Below are 16,959 nucleotides of genomic sequence, written 5' to 3' on the forward strand. Positions count from 1 at the left end.
CCAGGTGGTATCACTTAAATGTCAGAGGCATGGTGAATGCAATTACTACATCAGAAAGTAAAGCCAGAATGGGAATGCTGGGACCCTGACAGAGATCTGTGGCAATAGCTAATAGACCACAGTGCTTCTAGAGGGCACAATAGGTGGGTAATGTGGTAAGCTGAATAAACCCACCCCCAAAGACATCCACATCCCAATCTCCTGGAACCTGTGAATATGTTACCTTACGTAGTAAAAGAGACTTGCAATGTGATTAAGAATCTTGAGATGGGGCAATCATCCTGCGTTATCTGTGTGTGCCCAGTATAATCACAAGAATATTTATAAGGTAAAGGAGGCAGGAGGCAGGGTCAGAGATGGGGATGTGACCACAGAAACAGAGGCCAGAGAGATTTAAAGATGCTATGCTGCTGGCCTTGAAGATGGAGAAAAGAGCCATGAGTCAAGATGTGCAGGTAGCCTCTAGAAGTTGGAAAAGGCAAGAAAGCACATTCTCCCTTAGAGTCTCAAGAAAGAACATGGCCTTACTGACACCTTGATTTGGGCCCAGTGAAACTGATTTCAAACCTTTAATCCTGCAACACTAAGGTATATACTTATGTGGTTTAAAGCCATTGTGTTTGTAGAAATTTGTTGTGATGGTTAGTTTTACATATTGACTTGGCTAAGCTATAGAACCCAGTTATTCAATTAAATGCTAATCTAGGTGCTGCTGTGAAGGTATTTCATAGATGTGGTTAATACCTACAGTTTCAAATACTTCAAGTAAAAGAGATTACCCTCAACAATGTAGGTAGGCCTCAACCAGTTAGTTGGAGGCCTGGAGAGCAGGAATTGAGGCTTCCCATAGAAAAAGCACTGCTGCCCCAAGCCTGCAGTATTAATTCCTGCCTGAATTACAGGCTGCTAGCCTGCTCTACAGAGTTCACATTTGCCAGCCCCCACACTCTCATGGGCCAATTCCTTAAAATACATAAATGTATATATATAAACTCACCTATCAACTCTGCTTCCATGGATAACCCTGACCAAAACATTTGTTATAATAGCAAAAGGAAATGAATACAGGGAGCTAACAAGAGTAGTGTTTGATCTACATAAATAGAGAAGATCAAAAGTAGGTAGGCTGAAGTTTGATATTAGGCATCAGAAACAATTCACTAATCTTTTCCTGGTTTCTACACTTGTGCAAGTTTGAGCCAATCCATGGAAAGGGATATTCAATTCCCCTAGGGACTCCTCCAATCCTTTTGCAAATGGACCCAAACTAGCTATACCTGGGAAAGAAAAATACACAGAATATTGAAGGTTCTGTTGGATACAGGTTGTGAGGTGACACTGATACCAGGAGAACCAAAACGCTATCATAGATATCATATTACAGTGAGAGCATAGGAAGTCCAGGTGACAAATGGAATCCTGCCCAACTTTGTCCAACAAGAGTGCAGTGGGTACAAGTGCTGTGGTCATTTTTAAGTCCCTAAGGGCATAGGTTAGATGAATATGATTGGCAGCTGTCAGAAAGCTCACATCTGCACTCTAAACCTTGGATTAAAAGCCATGGTGGCAAAAGAAGCCAAGTGAAAGTCTCTGAAAATGCACCCCTCCAAGATAGTAAATCAAGAAAATGGACATACTGAATAGAAGTACAGAGATTTAGTATCATGCGAAGGATGGAAGAGGAGCTGTCTCCATCTATCGGCCTGACACTTGCAGAAATCAGATGGATCGTGGCAGATGAGTGTGGGCTACTGTGATCCTAACCAAGTGGTAGTTCCGATCTCAGCTGCTACTTATGCACTTATTCTGTAATTATTGATCCGTTGGATATACCAGGAAGGATGATTAGAAGCAGTTTACGTTCACTTGGAATGAACAATGGTACATTCAAGATCTTAACCAACAATAGTATTAATATTCTAGTGATAAAGGAACCTCAGTTATTTGGACCTCTTGCAGAACATCATAGTGATCCTTCTACAGATGACATATTTTTAATTGGACCTGGAAAGCAGACAATGGCTTTATAGAAAATGCCCTTGTGAGGCATATGTAGCCCAAGGGGGTGAGAGATAGGCCCTACAAATACATAAGATCCTTCTAAACTAGTGATGATTTTAGAATTATATTATTCCTTGCACCTTTTGCCACTAAGAAAAGTATAATGACAGATAGACCTCTTTGGATTTAGGAGAAAGTACGTGCCATATTTAGAAATACAGCTCTGACTTATCAGTTGACTCATGCAGCAACTAGTTTTGAGTAGGGCTTTGTAGCAGATTTAGGCGGTGGAATGAGCATTCTTGTCCCTTAGATCATATGGTACAGCAGATCCCATGGTGCTAGAGATATTTGTGGAACATATTGTTGCCATTTAGTCTTTTGTAAGTCCAAATAGAAGAGTCCCAGCACAGACCCCTAAGGCTTGACACAGGCTATGCCATCTGTAGCAGAGAACTATTTACCATAAAAGCAGATTCCAGCATGTTACTGGGTCTTAGCAGAGACTAGACTCTCAACCAAGGGATTGATTAAGTGATTAAGTGACTATACAACTGGAGCTACTCACCTTGAGCTGGATATCACATCAAGTCATAAGTGGAGTGGGAGGGAGAGTATTCACATAGCAATCTACCATATTGTGGAGATGGTACATTCTGGATCAGACCCAATCAGATCCAGAGAGTATAAGTAAGTTATATAAACATGTGTCCCAGACCCTTACATTACTTTACTCCAATGCCTCGCCATTAGTGAGCTAACAGAAAAGTAATGGCTTACGGAGAAGGAAATACTGAGAAGTTTTTTGTTTTTGTTTTTTTTATCATGGATAAGGTGATAAGTTTGAAAGCTGACAATAGGCCACTGTTGCACTACAGCCAATCTCAGAGAAGGCTCTGGAAGATTGTATGAAGAGGAAATCCTGTGCGGTTCACTTGACCACCAGCCTTCTGTGATGAACGAAATGGTATGTGGCAAGAATACATGTAGATTCCTGGGCAGTGTCTGGTTAATCAGGAGTCTGTAGGGAGTAAGATTGGAAGACCGGAGGCAAGGGGATATGAGGAAACATCATGGAGATGGATGAGGTGGAGTGAACACAAAATGTCCAGATCTTTATTTCCCATACCAAAGCTCACCATAGACCATCTACCACCGAGGGGGCACTGAACAACCAGGGGGTAAAAGGGATTCATCCACTGGAAATCAGCCAGCTTCCCTCCTCAGCTTCCCTAGTACTTGTACAATGGGCCCTTTAGCAGAATAGCCTCACCAGCAGGAGAGGAGGGTGACAGAGGAGAGATAAACAGAAAATAAACAGTCACATAAATAATCATCTGATGATGATTTGCAATACTAAAGGGAACAAATAATAAGTACCACAGGATTGTAAAACAGGGAATTCGGGGGGCGGGGGGAGGTGTCACACCTGAAAATGGGATATAGGAAGTAGCCACACAAAAATGTGCCAGGAAAGGAAGAGCATTGCAGACGACGTATGTAAAGGCAGACATGGGAAAATGTTTGACACCTATGAGCAGAGAAAAGAACTATGAGCCTAGAGCACCATATGGGATTGGGACTGGGATGAGAGAAGCAGAAGAGATAGGGAGGGGCCAGAGAGCAGCACTTGGAGACTCTGTTCAAGAATCCTTTTTAGCTGTTGCTGTTATAATAATTGTGTGTCCACTTGCCTTCCTTAGCTGCCTCCTATTCCACCTTCAGATCTAACTTCCTTGGTAGACCTTCTCCGATCCCCCAAACGAATGCTGGTTGTTGATGTTTGTGCCTACTTTAAGAGCAATGAAAACCTCTGAAAAAGAGCTGGACTTGAGAGAAGACCTTACTATTGATTGGCATGTAGATGGTAATGGAGAATAAGGGGAAATGACAGCATAGTACCAAGCCCAATAGGGAAGATAACCTCCCTGAAAGAAATTAAGAAAGAACAACCTGAACCGTAGGGAGAAACAAAGGAGAAGAATATGGTGTCCCCAAACCAAGAGAAAAGAAAATTTTGAAAAAAAAAATGTTTTTGACTGTGTTGAGAGTTGAAGAGGAAATCATTTAACATATGGCCAAAGAAAATGTCCATTTGACTTAGCAACAGGAGTATTTGCACCAACAGAAATCAGTAAATGCCCAAATCAAGGCTTTCTTTATTGTTTTATTAATTATCTAGGCTTAAGAAAGTGATATTGAAATGCTAATAATGCATATTAAACTTAAGAATTTGTCAGTGTCTGTAGCCGTTACATTATGAATAATACAAAAAAAAATCTGTGCATATTCTTACAATATTGGAAAATTGTCCTATTCAACAAAGAAGTTGTTCACATCGTTAACTCTTGAATGTTTCAACACACATGCTCATTGTTGTTTCACTTTCATCTTATTCACTAGTAGCAATTGAAAAATATTAATCAACATTCTTGTGGGCAATCTAATTTTTCATCAAATGCAACCACTGGTTAATTATGGATACAAAAAAAGCACAAATCAGTGAAAGCATTCTCTGAGAATCAGCAGCTGTAGAGAATTTACAACAAAGAATATTGAATATTTTATTATTATGTACAAACAGTGGGTTCCACATTCTTTATGTCAATAAATTTTACAATAAAATTTACAATAAACTTATATAGGTATATATGCATGCATTTTTTTCAGTTGTTACACATTTACCAGCATGCCACTGTCCCTAACCATACCAATAATCAGCATAAAGCAACGCTCAGGATATACTCATATAAATTAAAAACAAATTCACAAATATGACTGAAATAAAAAGAGATCTCACAAAAAAGTAAGAAAATGAAATACAATGCAAATTACCTGTCATAATATGGTTTCTGTGGACAGTCTAAATGGTTGACAACAGTCAACATTGTCACATTGTAAATGGTCACAAATACAATCTTAAAAATATGTGCCATTTGAAATTGCCACAGAAAGTCTGAAATTTCTCTTCACTTGTAGTTTGCTGAATTGGTTCAGTTACTCCAACCTTCACATATAACTTCCAGATCATTCTGCTGCATTTTTCTCACTTTACCAAAATATCTCTCCACTCTTAGTTCAATAAAGAGGAATTACATCCTGCAAAAGGAAACAAAGAAATTAACATGAAACAAAGGAATGTGGTAGTTTTTAAGGTAGGTTCACAAGTTCTCTGATTCTCCTTCCATTCAGGGCTTAATTGCTCTCTCATTAAGTGTGGTCTTCACTTAGTAACTCACCTTTAATAACTAGAATATGGTAGAAATGACATGCATGCTTTGGAATGTAGATCTAAAACATAGTACAGCTTGCATCTCTCGCCCTTGAGTCACTTTCTCTGGCATAAGCAGGTTGCTCATATGTCAGAGGACACTCAAACACCCCCATGGAGAAATCCACATGTGGAGAAACAGGCCACCTGCCACGGCTAACTTTCCAGCCATGTGAATGAAACAACTGGGAGGTAGATCTTCCAGTCCCAGTCAAACCTTCAGAGATTACAGCCTGAGCTGATGTCTTGGCTAAAGCTTCATGAAAGACCCTGACCCAGAACCACTCAGCTAAGCAGCAAGCACCAGAATCTCTTACCCACAGACTGTGATATAATAAATGTCTGTTGTTTAAACCACTAAGTTTTGGAGAATTTATTATGCAGCAATAGATAAGTAATACTGTAAAACTGTGAAGCAGCTGACAGTTCCTGGTGGCCAATGACCCTTAGGTAAGTTGAGGCATTTATAAATGAATGCAATTTTGAATTTCTCCAACAAGCTACTAGTGAAGTGACCCAAAGACACCACACTTTCACCTACTTGCTAAAGGACAAATGATGGTCCTAGAGATGACATGGGAAGAATTCCTAGAGGAGGTGGCATTTGATCTAGACTTTGAGTCTTAGATTACACTTTAGTAAGTAGAATTGAATGATAGGTGTTGTGGGATTATTGTATTTATGGTGACAGGAATTACAATACAAGTTCCCAGAAATATAAAGTAGCTGAATAGAACACAGGAAAACTTCTAGAAAAATAGTCCTTAACGTAGGACATGTCTAAGAATCCCTTGAAGAGTTTATCTATTTACAAGTCCTGGGCTCCCTTGATAAAGCTGATTTGGTATATGGGATAGGGTCCCATATATACCAAATATATTTGGTATATATTCTACCTTTTTAAAAAATATCCCAAGTGATTCTCATGCAGGTAGATGATCTTTAAGATACATTTCAAGAAACATTCTGCATAAGGAAAAATGAAATCTCAGTTTAGAAACATAGGTTAGGACTAGATAACTGGGATTTTAAAGCAGAGCTAGGCTATGTAGCTGATATGTACTAGACAGTGAGAAGCCACTGGCTTTTTAAAAAGTCCTTACTGTAAAAATTTTCATGGGCAAATAGAGCTAATGGTCTAATCTTTACATCACCCATATCTAGCAGTTATTAAGATTTTTCTACATTTGCTTCACTATTTCTTTTTCATATTGTTGATATTATGATGAAATACTTTGAAGGAAATCATAGACCTCATGCTATTTCACCCCTACATGCATCTATGTGTGGCTCTGAGGCATAGAGAGCCTCTTAGATAACTACATTGCCTTTGTTGTAACTGGAGAAAAATAACAATAACTCAATGGTATCACGTAATACTGAGATCAAATGCATGTTTTATCAACTGTCTTTTTAAAAAAGTCCCTTTACTATTGAATCTGAATCCAAACAAGGTCCACACATTGCTTTTAGTACTGTATCATAAGACTATCTTAATCGAGAGTAATTCTTCACCGCCCTCCTTCTTTCTTCATGTCACACACTTGTTGAAACTGAACATTTGTTCTGTAGAATGTTAAATGATGTGGGTTTGGCTTTTTGCATTCTTGTGATATAATTTACTTGATATGGTAGCCCCCATATTTCCTGTAAACAGAAGGCTATCTTGAAGCCTTAATTAAAGTCAGATTCTTTTTTTTTTCTTTTTTAAACAGTACTTCATAGGAGTCTGTGTACTTCATAATTCATGGAAAACTGAGAAACACATAATATCAGTGTCTTCTACTCTAAACAATGCTACTAAGACTGATGACTAGGGTTCATGTTGACAGATGAACCCCTTTGTTGTAAAATTCCCCAAGCTTTGATCTAATTGTTCCTTCATTGTTAATGACTGCCTAAATAGTAATTTTTATTAGGAGTTTCTAATAATTGATTTTTAAAAATGTTCTATTTTTTTCTACTTTATTAGATGGAAGTATTCTGAAAAGAAATTTTCCTGATGAACCAAAATAAGACTATCTGATTACTCTGAAATACCATTCATATCAGAATTACTGGATAAATGCCCAATTCTTTCCCATAATTGCCAATTATTAAGGTAAGGCTACAACCAATGGTAAAAACAATCCATTTGCATGGGGAGGGGGGTGGTGTTTGTTTCTTTTCTTTTTTTTTTTTTTAATGGTTGTAACCTGATCAGAACACTGCATAGGAGAATTCGTCATGATTAGGAAATTTGTATTTTAAATAACCTGTAAGAGAATACTTTGAAGTTTATATTCAATTTTTGGCACCTCTAGAGAAATATTCTTTGAGTTCTTGTGAATGGAATAGTCATTAAAGCCTAAGACTTTTTAAACCCATTAGATAAACACTGTGCTGTGGCTAGACAGAGCATGACTTAACTTAAAGCATAGGCCTCAACACACTATGGTATGATGCTTGGATTGAGATGGATTACTAATTCCAGACAAGAACCCAGGATCCCGGGATCACAACCTGAGCCAAAAGCAGAGACACTCAACCACCCAGGTGCCCCAAGGCCAGTTATTTTCTAGAAGTTCTCTCAGTTTGGGTTGGCTCGATGTTCTCTCTCTTCTTTTTTTTTTTTTTTTTTAAGATTTGTTTTTTTATTTGAGAGAGAGAGAGAGTGGAGGAGGAGGACAGAAGCAGAGGGAGGAAATCTTTAAGCAGACTCCCCTGATGAGCAAGGAGCCGTCTGAAGGCTCAATCCCAGAACACCAAGATTGTGATCTGATCCAAAATCAAGAGTCGAGAGGTCAACCAACTGAGCCACGAAAGTGCCTCATCATGTTCTCTCTTGATTGGATTTGGGGTATGCATCTTTGGTAGGAATATCCTGGAAGCAATGCTGAGTTTTCTACATCATAACAAATGGCACTTTGTAACTTTGGTTTATCCCATTGCTGGTGGTATTAACTTTGATCACATGATAAAGTTGGTGTCTCCCATAGTTCTCCATGGCAGTAGAGTCCATCTTCTTTCATTTGTAATCAACACATATTTTGTGACTAAGTATTCATCAAACTTTCAATGCAATTATTCATTCTGTTATATTAGTAGTTATATTCTGTTGTAGTAGTAATCTATTACTATCATTACATATTTTTTTTAAATTTTTATTTATTTATGATAGTCACAGAGAGAGAGAGAGAGAGAGAGAGAGGCAGAGACACAGGCAGAGGGAGAAGCAGGCTCCATGCACCGGGAGCACGCCGTGGGATTCGATCCCGGGTCTCCAGGATCGCGGCCTGGGCCAAAGGCAGGCGCCAAACTGCTGCACCACCCAGGGATCCCTATCATTACATATTTTGATGCTCAAATTGTCCTATGTTTTGTCTGTAGAAGCCTCTTCAAGCAGGCTTCTTTGGTCCTTGACATGTCTCCATCACATTTCCTTATTTCTGATACAAGATGTTTTATGTTTATCTTGTATCTTTTCTGCCCCGTTCTTGGAATCAGTCCATTTCCTCAAGAACGCCAGTTCTTTTTAGTGGACAATTTTATTTAAAAATTAAAGTCTGAGAACTAGATATGCTCATTCTGATCCCAGGCCTTGAGAATGAAAGGAACAAGAGAATATATATAGGTACACACATACCCCAGATTTGTATCTGCTTATCTCTATTTCATCTATACATATTGAAAACAATATATTTATAGCAGAATTTCCAATTTGAATCCAACACTACAGCTTTTTCCATTTCTATATTTGTAACTCCTTTCTATGACAGTGAGAAACCTTACTCTGTCCCCAAATATTTACTTTTTTTCATTAATCCTTCCTTATGTCACTGATCCAGCAGTCCAAGCACATAGAAGCTCTCCTCCCTCTGCTCAAACAAACCCTAAATTCTGGGGCTGCACCACCATCCAGCCCCTACAGACAGTTGCCTTACTTGATGATTGACATCATATGCCACAAACCCTCTGCAGGGGCACCCTGCTCACACTATTCAGGCTCTAACCCTGCAGCACTGGGCCCTGTGTCCCCTTCCCCAGCTCAGAAGCCTAGCTTCCTCAGCCCCACCTATGGAAGAGAAGGGGAGGGAAAGGAAGGCAAAGAAAATAACTTCCTGTATACTCTAAATGCAAAAGCATGTATTTCACTACAACCTATTAAAAAAAATCTAACTGCCCCTCACATTATTGGGCCACTCTAATTTACCCACTTAAAAATTGAGTCTTGCACCAAAGAAGTGATAATGCTAATAATCATATATAAAGCTAGCAAATTAGGATCAATATTCGATGTATCTGACAAATATTTGGCTACAGCCCATAAAACTGTTTAAGCTCAAAGGAAAATGAGTTTTTGGCAGTTACGCAGTCAAATCTAAAGTATAAACAAACCGTCTGGATGAATGCAAGCCCAAGGAAAATGGGGGCATCCTACATATTTGGTAGTGACCTAATGTGGAAGGAGTAACTTTCAGCTGATACAGTTGGGAACTGTTAGGAATAAAATGCAATACAAACAACTGATACTGCCCGACTCTGGCCCTTACACGGCCGTACCTAGACAGAAGATGGTTCATCATTTTTCTGAAAGTTGTAATTTGACACCCACAGGGTTTTTTTTTTTTTAAAGATTTTATTTATATATTCAAGAGATATACAAAAAGGGGCAGAGACTCAGGGAGAGGGAGAAACAGGCTCCCTGAGGCGAGCCTGATGCAGGACTCAATCCCAGGACCCCCGGATCACGACCTGAGCCCAAGGCAGACACTGCACCCCTGAACCACCCAGGCGCCCCTGCCCAGGGAGTTCTAAGTAGCAGGTTAGATCAAGTCCCCGCGAATACTAGCGAGAACAACTTTCAGTCATTCCGGTGCCCTGCAAATCCAGGTTCCCGGAGCTCTCTCTGCTAGCTTTCCTTTTCACCATCTTTTCGAGAGGACGAAGCTCCCTTCCCCCGCAGAAGCAGAGAGCAGCACCAGCACCAGCACCAGCACCCGCTGGCTGCGTCCCACTGCTGCGCCCCAAGGCCAATGCGGGGAAAGCGCCCGGAGGTGCCGCCCTGTGGGACCCAGGCCGGGGCGTTCCCGGGCCAGGGCGCTTCTGATTGGTTTTTGTTGTGAATTCAAGAGGCCTGGGCTCAGGGCCGGGAGGAAGCAGCTCACCTGAGCGAGGGCGTCCCCGCTTCGCCCGGGACCTCCCGGGGTTCGGCTCTCGGGCTGGCGGCCGGGATGGTGGGGCTGGGGGTGGGGGGTGGGAATACGGGGTGCTGGGGAGAGCACCCCGAACTCAACGGAGGGCGGCGTGGAGTGGGTTAGGCTGTGGTGTTCCTGGGTGTTTGCCGGAGAAGCAGCGCGCCCCATTAAATAAACCCAGGGCTCCTGAAGCGGAAGGGGAAGGTAACTCTGAGGTTCTGCACCTTGGAAAGGTTCAGACCTGCAGGGAACGCAGGCGCCTTTCCTGTTTCTTTGGGCACCACCCCCCGACTCCGCACCCCGTAAGGAGTCCTCCCGTGGGTGTTGAAGCTGTAAAATATGCGTGTCCTACATCCGCTCAGCAGAGTCTCCTACAGATTCCAGTCCTAGTTGGCCGGGGTGCTGGACTGCGGGATCGAAGTTAGTGCGTCCTATCCCCGTACCACGACTTTACTAGGTTACATAGTGTCGATCTGGGGCCAGAGATGAAAATTCAGAAACATAGTGTCGATCGGGGGCCAGAGATGAAAATTCAGAAACGTATCCTGAGACAGTTCGGGTTTTTTTTTGTTTGTTTGTTTGTTTGTTTTTTTAGTTTTTAATTCTAACATGCACTGTAAATAGTGGGTCTCAGCAACTATGTATCTATGCAATCACTTGTGATCTGTGAACGTGCATCCTGAAAGCTTTATATTCACAGGCGTACACACAGGAGAGCTTTGAGACGTTCGGGCACAAGCGGCGGGAGCTGCGATCCTCGCGCGCGGGCAGCCAAGGGCGGGCGGGCTCGTCCCCGCGCGCAGCGCCCGGGCAGCCCCGGCGCCGCCGGCCGCGCTCAGCCTCCCGCGGGGAGAGCGCTCCGCAGCCGCATCCGCAGCCGCATCCGCATCCGCAACCGCATCCGCATCGGCTCACGCACCCCCGCCGCCCGCGCGCGGGCGCAACTGCGGAGTCGAATTACAACCTGCAATTAACATATGAATTTGACTAACTTAAAAGGGATAGAAGAATGGGCGGGGGTGGGGGGTGGGGGGGCGGACCACTGAGCGGGCGCTTCAGCCTTCTGTACGCAGGAACTTTTCTCCGGGTGTAAAAACTCTTTGATTGGCTGCTCGCACGCGCCTGCCGGCGCCCTCCATTGGCTGAGCAGACACGCGACCGGCGCGAGGAGGGGGCTGGGAGGGGAGCGGGGGGTGGGGGGGGGAGACACACTGGCGCGTGCCGCTTTTTAAAGGGGCGCAGCGCCTTCAGCAACCGGAGAAGCTTCGTTGCACGCGACCTGGTGTGTGTGATCTCCGTGTGGGTGGGGGAGGGTCGAGGAGGAAAAAAAAAAAAAAAAAAAAAAAAAAAACCAAGACATTGCAGTAGAGACCCAGGAAGGGTTTTTGTTGTAGTTGAGCTGGTTTGCCAGTCCCTCCTCCGACCCTGCGCCTCCGAGCCTCCGAAGTGCAATGTCCCGCCTGCTGCACGCAGAGGAGTGGGCTGAAGTGAAGGAGTTGGGGGACCACCATCGCCATCCCCAGCCTCACCACCTGCCGCCGCCGCCGCCGCCGCCACCTGCGACCCTGCAGACGAGAGAGCATCCCGTCTACCCGGCCGAGCTGTCCCTCCTGGACGGCACCGACCCACGCGCCTGGCTGGCTCCTACTTTGCAGGGCATCTGCACGGCACGCGCCGCCCAGTACTTGCTGCATTCCCCCGAGCTGGGTGTCTCTGAGGCTGCGGCGCCCCGGGAGGAGGCGGACGGCCGGGGGGAGCTGGTGAGGAGGAGCGGCGGCGGCGGCGGCGGCGGCGGCAGCAGCAAGAGTCCGGGACCAGTGAAAGTGCGGGAACAGCTGTGTAAGCTGAAAGGCGGGGTGGGAGTAGACGAGCTGGGCTGCAGCCGCCAGCGCGCCCCTTCCAGCAAACAGGTGAACGGGGTGCAGAAGCAGAGGCGGCTGGCGGCCAACGCCAGGGAGCGACGCAGGATGCACGGGCTGAACCACGCCTTCGACCAGCTGCGCAACGTTATCCCGTCCTTCAACAACGACAAGAAGCTGTCCAAATACGAGACCCTGCAGATGGCCCAGATCTACATCAACGCCCTGTCCGAGCTGCTGCAAACGCCCAGCGGCGGGGAGCAGCCGCCGCCGCCGCCCGCATCCTGCAAGAGCGACCACCACCACCTTCGCGCCGCCGCCCCCTACGAAGGCGGCGCGGGCACGGCGAGCGCAGCGGGAGCCCAGCCGGCCTCGGGAGGGGGCCAGCGGCCCTCGGCGCCCGGAGGTTGCCGGACTCGCTTCTCGGCCCCGGCCCCCGCGGGAGGGTACGCGGTGCAGCTGGACGCTCTGCACTTCCCGACTTTCGAGGACAGCGCCCTGACGGCGATGATGGCGCAAAAGAACCTGTCGCCTTCCCTGCCCGGGGGCATCCTGCAGCCGGGGCAGGAAGAAAGTAGCAAAACTTCGCCCCGGTCCCACAGAAGCGACGGGGAGTTTTCCCCCCATTCCCATTACAGTGACTCAGATGAGGCAAGTTAGGAAGGTGACAGAAACCTGAAAACTGAGACAGAAACGAAATCGCCCTTGCCCAGTGCGCGGGAAGCCCCGCGGTTAAAGATCCCCGCACCCTTTTCATTTTTGCTCTGCGATTGTCGTTGTTTAGCAACGACTTGGCTTCACATGGCAGCTATATTTGATGGTTTGCAAAAGCCGCCGCTGTCCCGAACTTCCTGTGGTCCATATTGATGAAAACTTGCTGTTAAAGTTGTGTTCTTTCCTCCCACCTCTCCCCCCCCTCCCCGTAGGTAGATGAGGAATGATTATATGTACCCAAATATGCATCATCCTTCTAGTTCCCTGCTGCCAATACGCTGCTAAGATGTCGCATTTTCTTCTCAGTCGCTGGTTTGTGTTTTAATTTATTTTATGCCCTGGGCATTCATCCCTGTGTGTTGCGCGCACTCACGTGTGGGAGAGTTAGTATTCCGAAGGATTTTCTCAAAAATGTATCATGAAACGCAAAGTGAATGGCTCCAAAGTGAATAACCTTTGACGATGGAACGTTAGAAAACAGAGGACTCTTAGGTTTATATATTGTATAAACATACCCAGTATGTATATCGGATCGCGATGATGTTGGCGTCTTCTAGGAAACTTGGCGCACGCACTTTATCGGCCGCTACTGCTGCGGCTCCAGGACAAACTCAGCTGCCAATTGCAGACCAGTTTTTGTGTTGTTGTTGTTGTTGTTGTTGTTGTTTTAAACAAGGCCACTTATGATCCTTAAGCTCTTTGCAAATGTTTGTTTAAAAATTAAAATTAAAAAAAAAATCCAGTAGTGTCAAAAGCATTTGGTCAATTTTATTTTGCTTTGTTAATGTTAGGAAACTTATTTATTATTGATTGTTTGCTACCATTTCTACTTACCTTGATTCGTTTTTTTTTTTTTTACGTTTTTTCTACTCGAGATCATTTTATTTTAATTTAGCAAAGCCAACTGCCATTGTTTTATGTATTTTCTTTTGCAAATGATAAAAATAAACGTGGAAATGACTTTTATTTGTCACTTATTCCGTTCTGATATAAGCATTAAAAACAATTTCGAAAGGATGCTGAAGACTTGAGCTCAGTCTCCTAGTTAATTGCGAATCTAAGAGTTTTGAAGAAAAATTCTGTCATTAAACATTGTAGTTTCAGGCAGTACCAGTTATCAAGTCCGTAAATAAGTCGTTAGGTAAAATTTCCCCAAAAATTTGCAACCATTTTTGCCACTTCAATAGCCAGGATCTTTTCCGTCTTCCTCACACCTGGCCCCAACAACCTCTACAAGAGGAGGCACGTGTTTCATGTCTCCTAAGATCTCACCAGGAGTAGTGATCTTTACCAAGGTTACCCATTTCCACTTCGTAAAAACTTTAGCCAAGTTGAAGGTTTTTGCCATCCATCAAAAACACACAGCCCGAGCTTTCTCAGTTTCTCTCTCTCTCTCTCTCTCTCCCTCTCTCAATCTCTCTCTCTCTCCTTTCCTCCCTCCCTCTCTTCCCTTCCCTAGTGGTAGTGGATGGGGGTAAGTTGAAGGCAGGAATGGAAAAGAGAACAATGGGAAAAACTTAAGGAGAAAGGGGATGGGGTTCCTTGGTTCAAAAATTAGAAGCCTGCAGTTATCCTAGGAAATTGTTGACGTTCAGTCTTTCCTCCGCCAAACAAGTCTACTTATTCCACTATAGAAGATAACGTTTGCTTTTATTTTGTCTTTCTGAATTAGTTCCTTAGTAGAAAATGTTTCTATTTTTGAGTCAGCTGCAGAAACTAAACAGTGCACCCATTCTCACCTCAGGGTCCGCACGGAGGAAAAGCCTATTCTGGGTGTCAGGTTCAAAGTTTTTTTTTTTTTTTTTTTTTTTTTTTTTTTAAGCGAATATAGTGTGCGTGCGGAGACGGTAAAAGGAGGAGTTTTAAAAATGTATTCGGTAAACGTGAGAGTAGAACCATTTGTTAAACTAAAAGATTGGGCGACGTTCCACTGGATAAACATCGCTGAATTTGAGAAGTTGATTTTAAGCCAAATCTTTTATATTTTGTGTCTTCATTAGGATAACAAATTGTGAGAACAAGAAAGCAGGGGTGGGCAGGCAAGGGGAGAGCCAGGGAAGGTTAATTTAATCGTTCCGGCATCATCCTCCCCGGCCACCCCCCACCCCCCAGCCGCCCAGCACCTTGAAAAGAGGAGAGCGCCACAAACTACGTTTGCAGGACAGTCGTGCGCCAAGGAGCGCAGTTCTGGTCTCGCTGGGGAACCGATAGGGAACCCTGGAACCAGCTCTGGACTTGACCACCTGGGTTTCCGTGGCTTTCAGCTGAAGTCCGAGCTCGAGGGAAGCCAAGAGACTCCGCCAGCTCTGAAGGGTGAGCGGTAGCTCCTGACGCTTTCCAGGGGCAGAAACAATGCACCTGTCCCTTAGATAACCTTTTGCACCACTGAGTTTGCCGCGCTCACGATAAACATCAGGAATCTTCAGGCTGCTGAATAAATCAAGCGATTGCTTCTAACACATTTCCATTTTGCTTTCAGTGAGTAAACTCAACAGGCATGGACACACAGCAACTTTGCAGGATGAGCACCCACATATTTTCATCATTATTTGTGTACATGTGTGGAGGGAGAGAGAGAAGATGACCTAGGATTCTTTTACCTGTTACAGATCTGAGTAGGATAAGGGCAGGACTGAAAAAAATTAAACTGTGATTCTTTTTTCTTAAAGAAAGTGACCTATATTTCATTTTTCAAAACTATTCATGCTCAGTTGGTGTTGACCAGGAAAAAAAAAAAAAAACCTCTTCCAAAGTTATTATTTTTCTTTTCATGGACTCATAGAAATTTCAAAACAGAAATGACATCAAGAACATCTTCTTTCCCATCTTTTATAAATGAGGAGAAACTACTACCCCTAACTGGCCTCCAAATTACACAATCACAAAGCGTCAATATCCAGAACTGGATCTTACTACTCCCATCCACCAGGTCAATGTGCCCACAGATTTTTTTTTTTTTTCCCCACTAAGAAAATCCATGGAAAGGAGTTACAGCTATGCTAATGTTCAAGGTTTTCTTTTGCACCACAAAAAAATAGATATTTATATTTTTAAATGTTAGGAGCATTATCCATGAATTAGAGATGATGGAACTTCATTGAAGGAGGTCATTTTATATTTCTTCTCAAGAGAAAACAGCCACAACGGAATATCAGACTGGAAATTCTATACCACACAGATTGAAAAGTGAGGATGAATTCTTCTAACTCATCCAGACAGGCAGCAAAAGCCAAATCACTTTGTGTAAATTAAGTGCTCAAAGTTCAAATGAGGACTTTAACCTCTTTTCTTTCCTTCATTCTATTTCTTTCTTTCTTTTTATGCTGGCATTTCTTTGAAAGAGATGTACAATCACATTTCCATTTTAGGGTTCTGCTATGGAGTTTGCATAACAAACGTTTGGCAGCCCGCTCTCTTACACTCCATTAACAAGCTGTAACATATAGCTGCAGGTTGCTATAATCTCATTAATATTTTGGAAACTTGAATATTGAGTATTTCTGAGCGCTCATTCCCCATATGCCAGACCACTCCTGCCATGCTGACTGGTTCCTTTCTCTCCATTATTAGCAATTAGCTTCTACCTTCCAAAGTCAGATCCAAGTATCCAAGATACTAGCAAAGGAATCAACTATGTGTGCAAGTTAAGCATGCTTAATATCACCCAAACAAACAAAGAGGCAGCATTTCTTAAAGTAATGAAGATAGATAAATCGGGTCAGTCTTTTGCAGCACTGCTTGGTGCTTTCTAGAGTTTTATGTACTTTAAACAGCTTGTTTTATACCCTGTCTTTGCTTTCTGCCCCACCACTTTTATCCGTGAAGGGTTTTGGCTCACCACCCTCCTGGAAACTTACTTGATTTCACAGAAAACTGAAGAAAGTTTATTTTTTGGCAGCTGGCAAGTTTAAGCATGTTCTCTAAGGGACATTGTTTA

The 16,959-nt window shown here is 43.5% G+C and overlaps 1 protein-coding gene and 1 long non-coding RNA gene across 3 annotated transcripts; both read left to right on the top strand.

Annotated features, from left to right (window-relative positions):
- Positions 1-2: 2 nt before the first annotated feature.
- Positions 3-8,234, top strand: LOC144304144 (uncharacterized). Of its 2 annotated transcripts, XR_013371104.1 has the most exons (4): positions 3-143; positions 2,836-2,968; positions 7,245-7,373; positions 7,896-8,234. It is a non-coding gene; the product is annotated as an uncharacterized LOC144304144 (long non-coding RNA). The 2 variants fall into 2 exon arrangements; XR_013371103.1 differs by lacking the exons at positions 7,245-7,373; positions 7,896-8,234 and adding an exon at positions 3,705-4,735.
- A 3,443-nt stretch (positions 8,235-11,677) lies between these two features.
- On the top strand, positions 11,678-13,983 carry ATOH1 (atonal bHLH transcription factor 1). The gene has a single exon (XM_077882613.1). The coding sequence runs from the start codon at positions 11,901-11,903 to the stop codon at positions 12,966-12,968; it is 1,068 nt and encodes a 355-aa protein (XP_077738739.1). The 5' UTR covers positions 11,678-11,900; the 3' UTR covers positions 12,969-13,983.
- The last annotated feature ends 2,976 nt before the right edge of the window (positions 13,984-16,959 follow it).

Source organism: Canis aureus, chromosome 33, assembly GCF_053574225.1.
Source record: "Canis aureus isolate CA01 chromosome 33, VMU_Caureus_v.1.0, whole genome shotgun sequence".
NCBI lineage: Eukaryota > Metazoa > Chordata > Mammalia > Carnivora > Canidae > Canis > Canis aureus.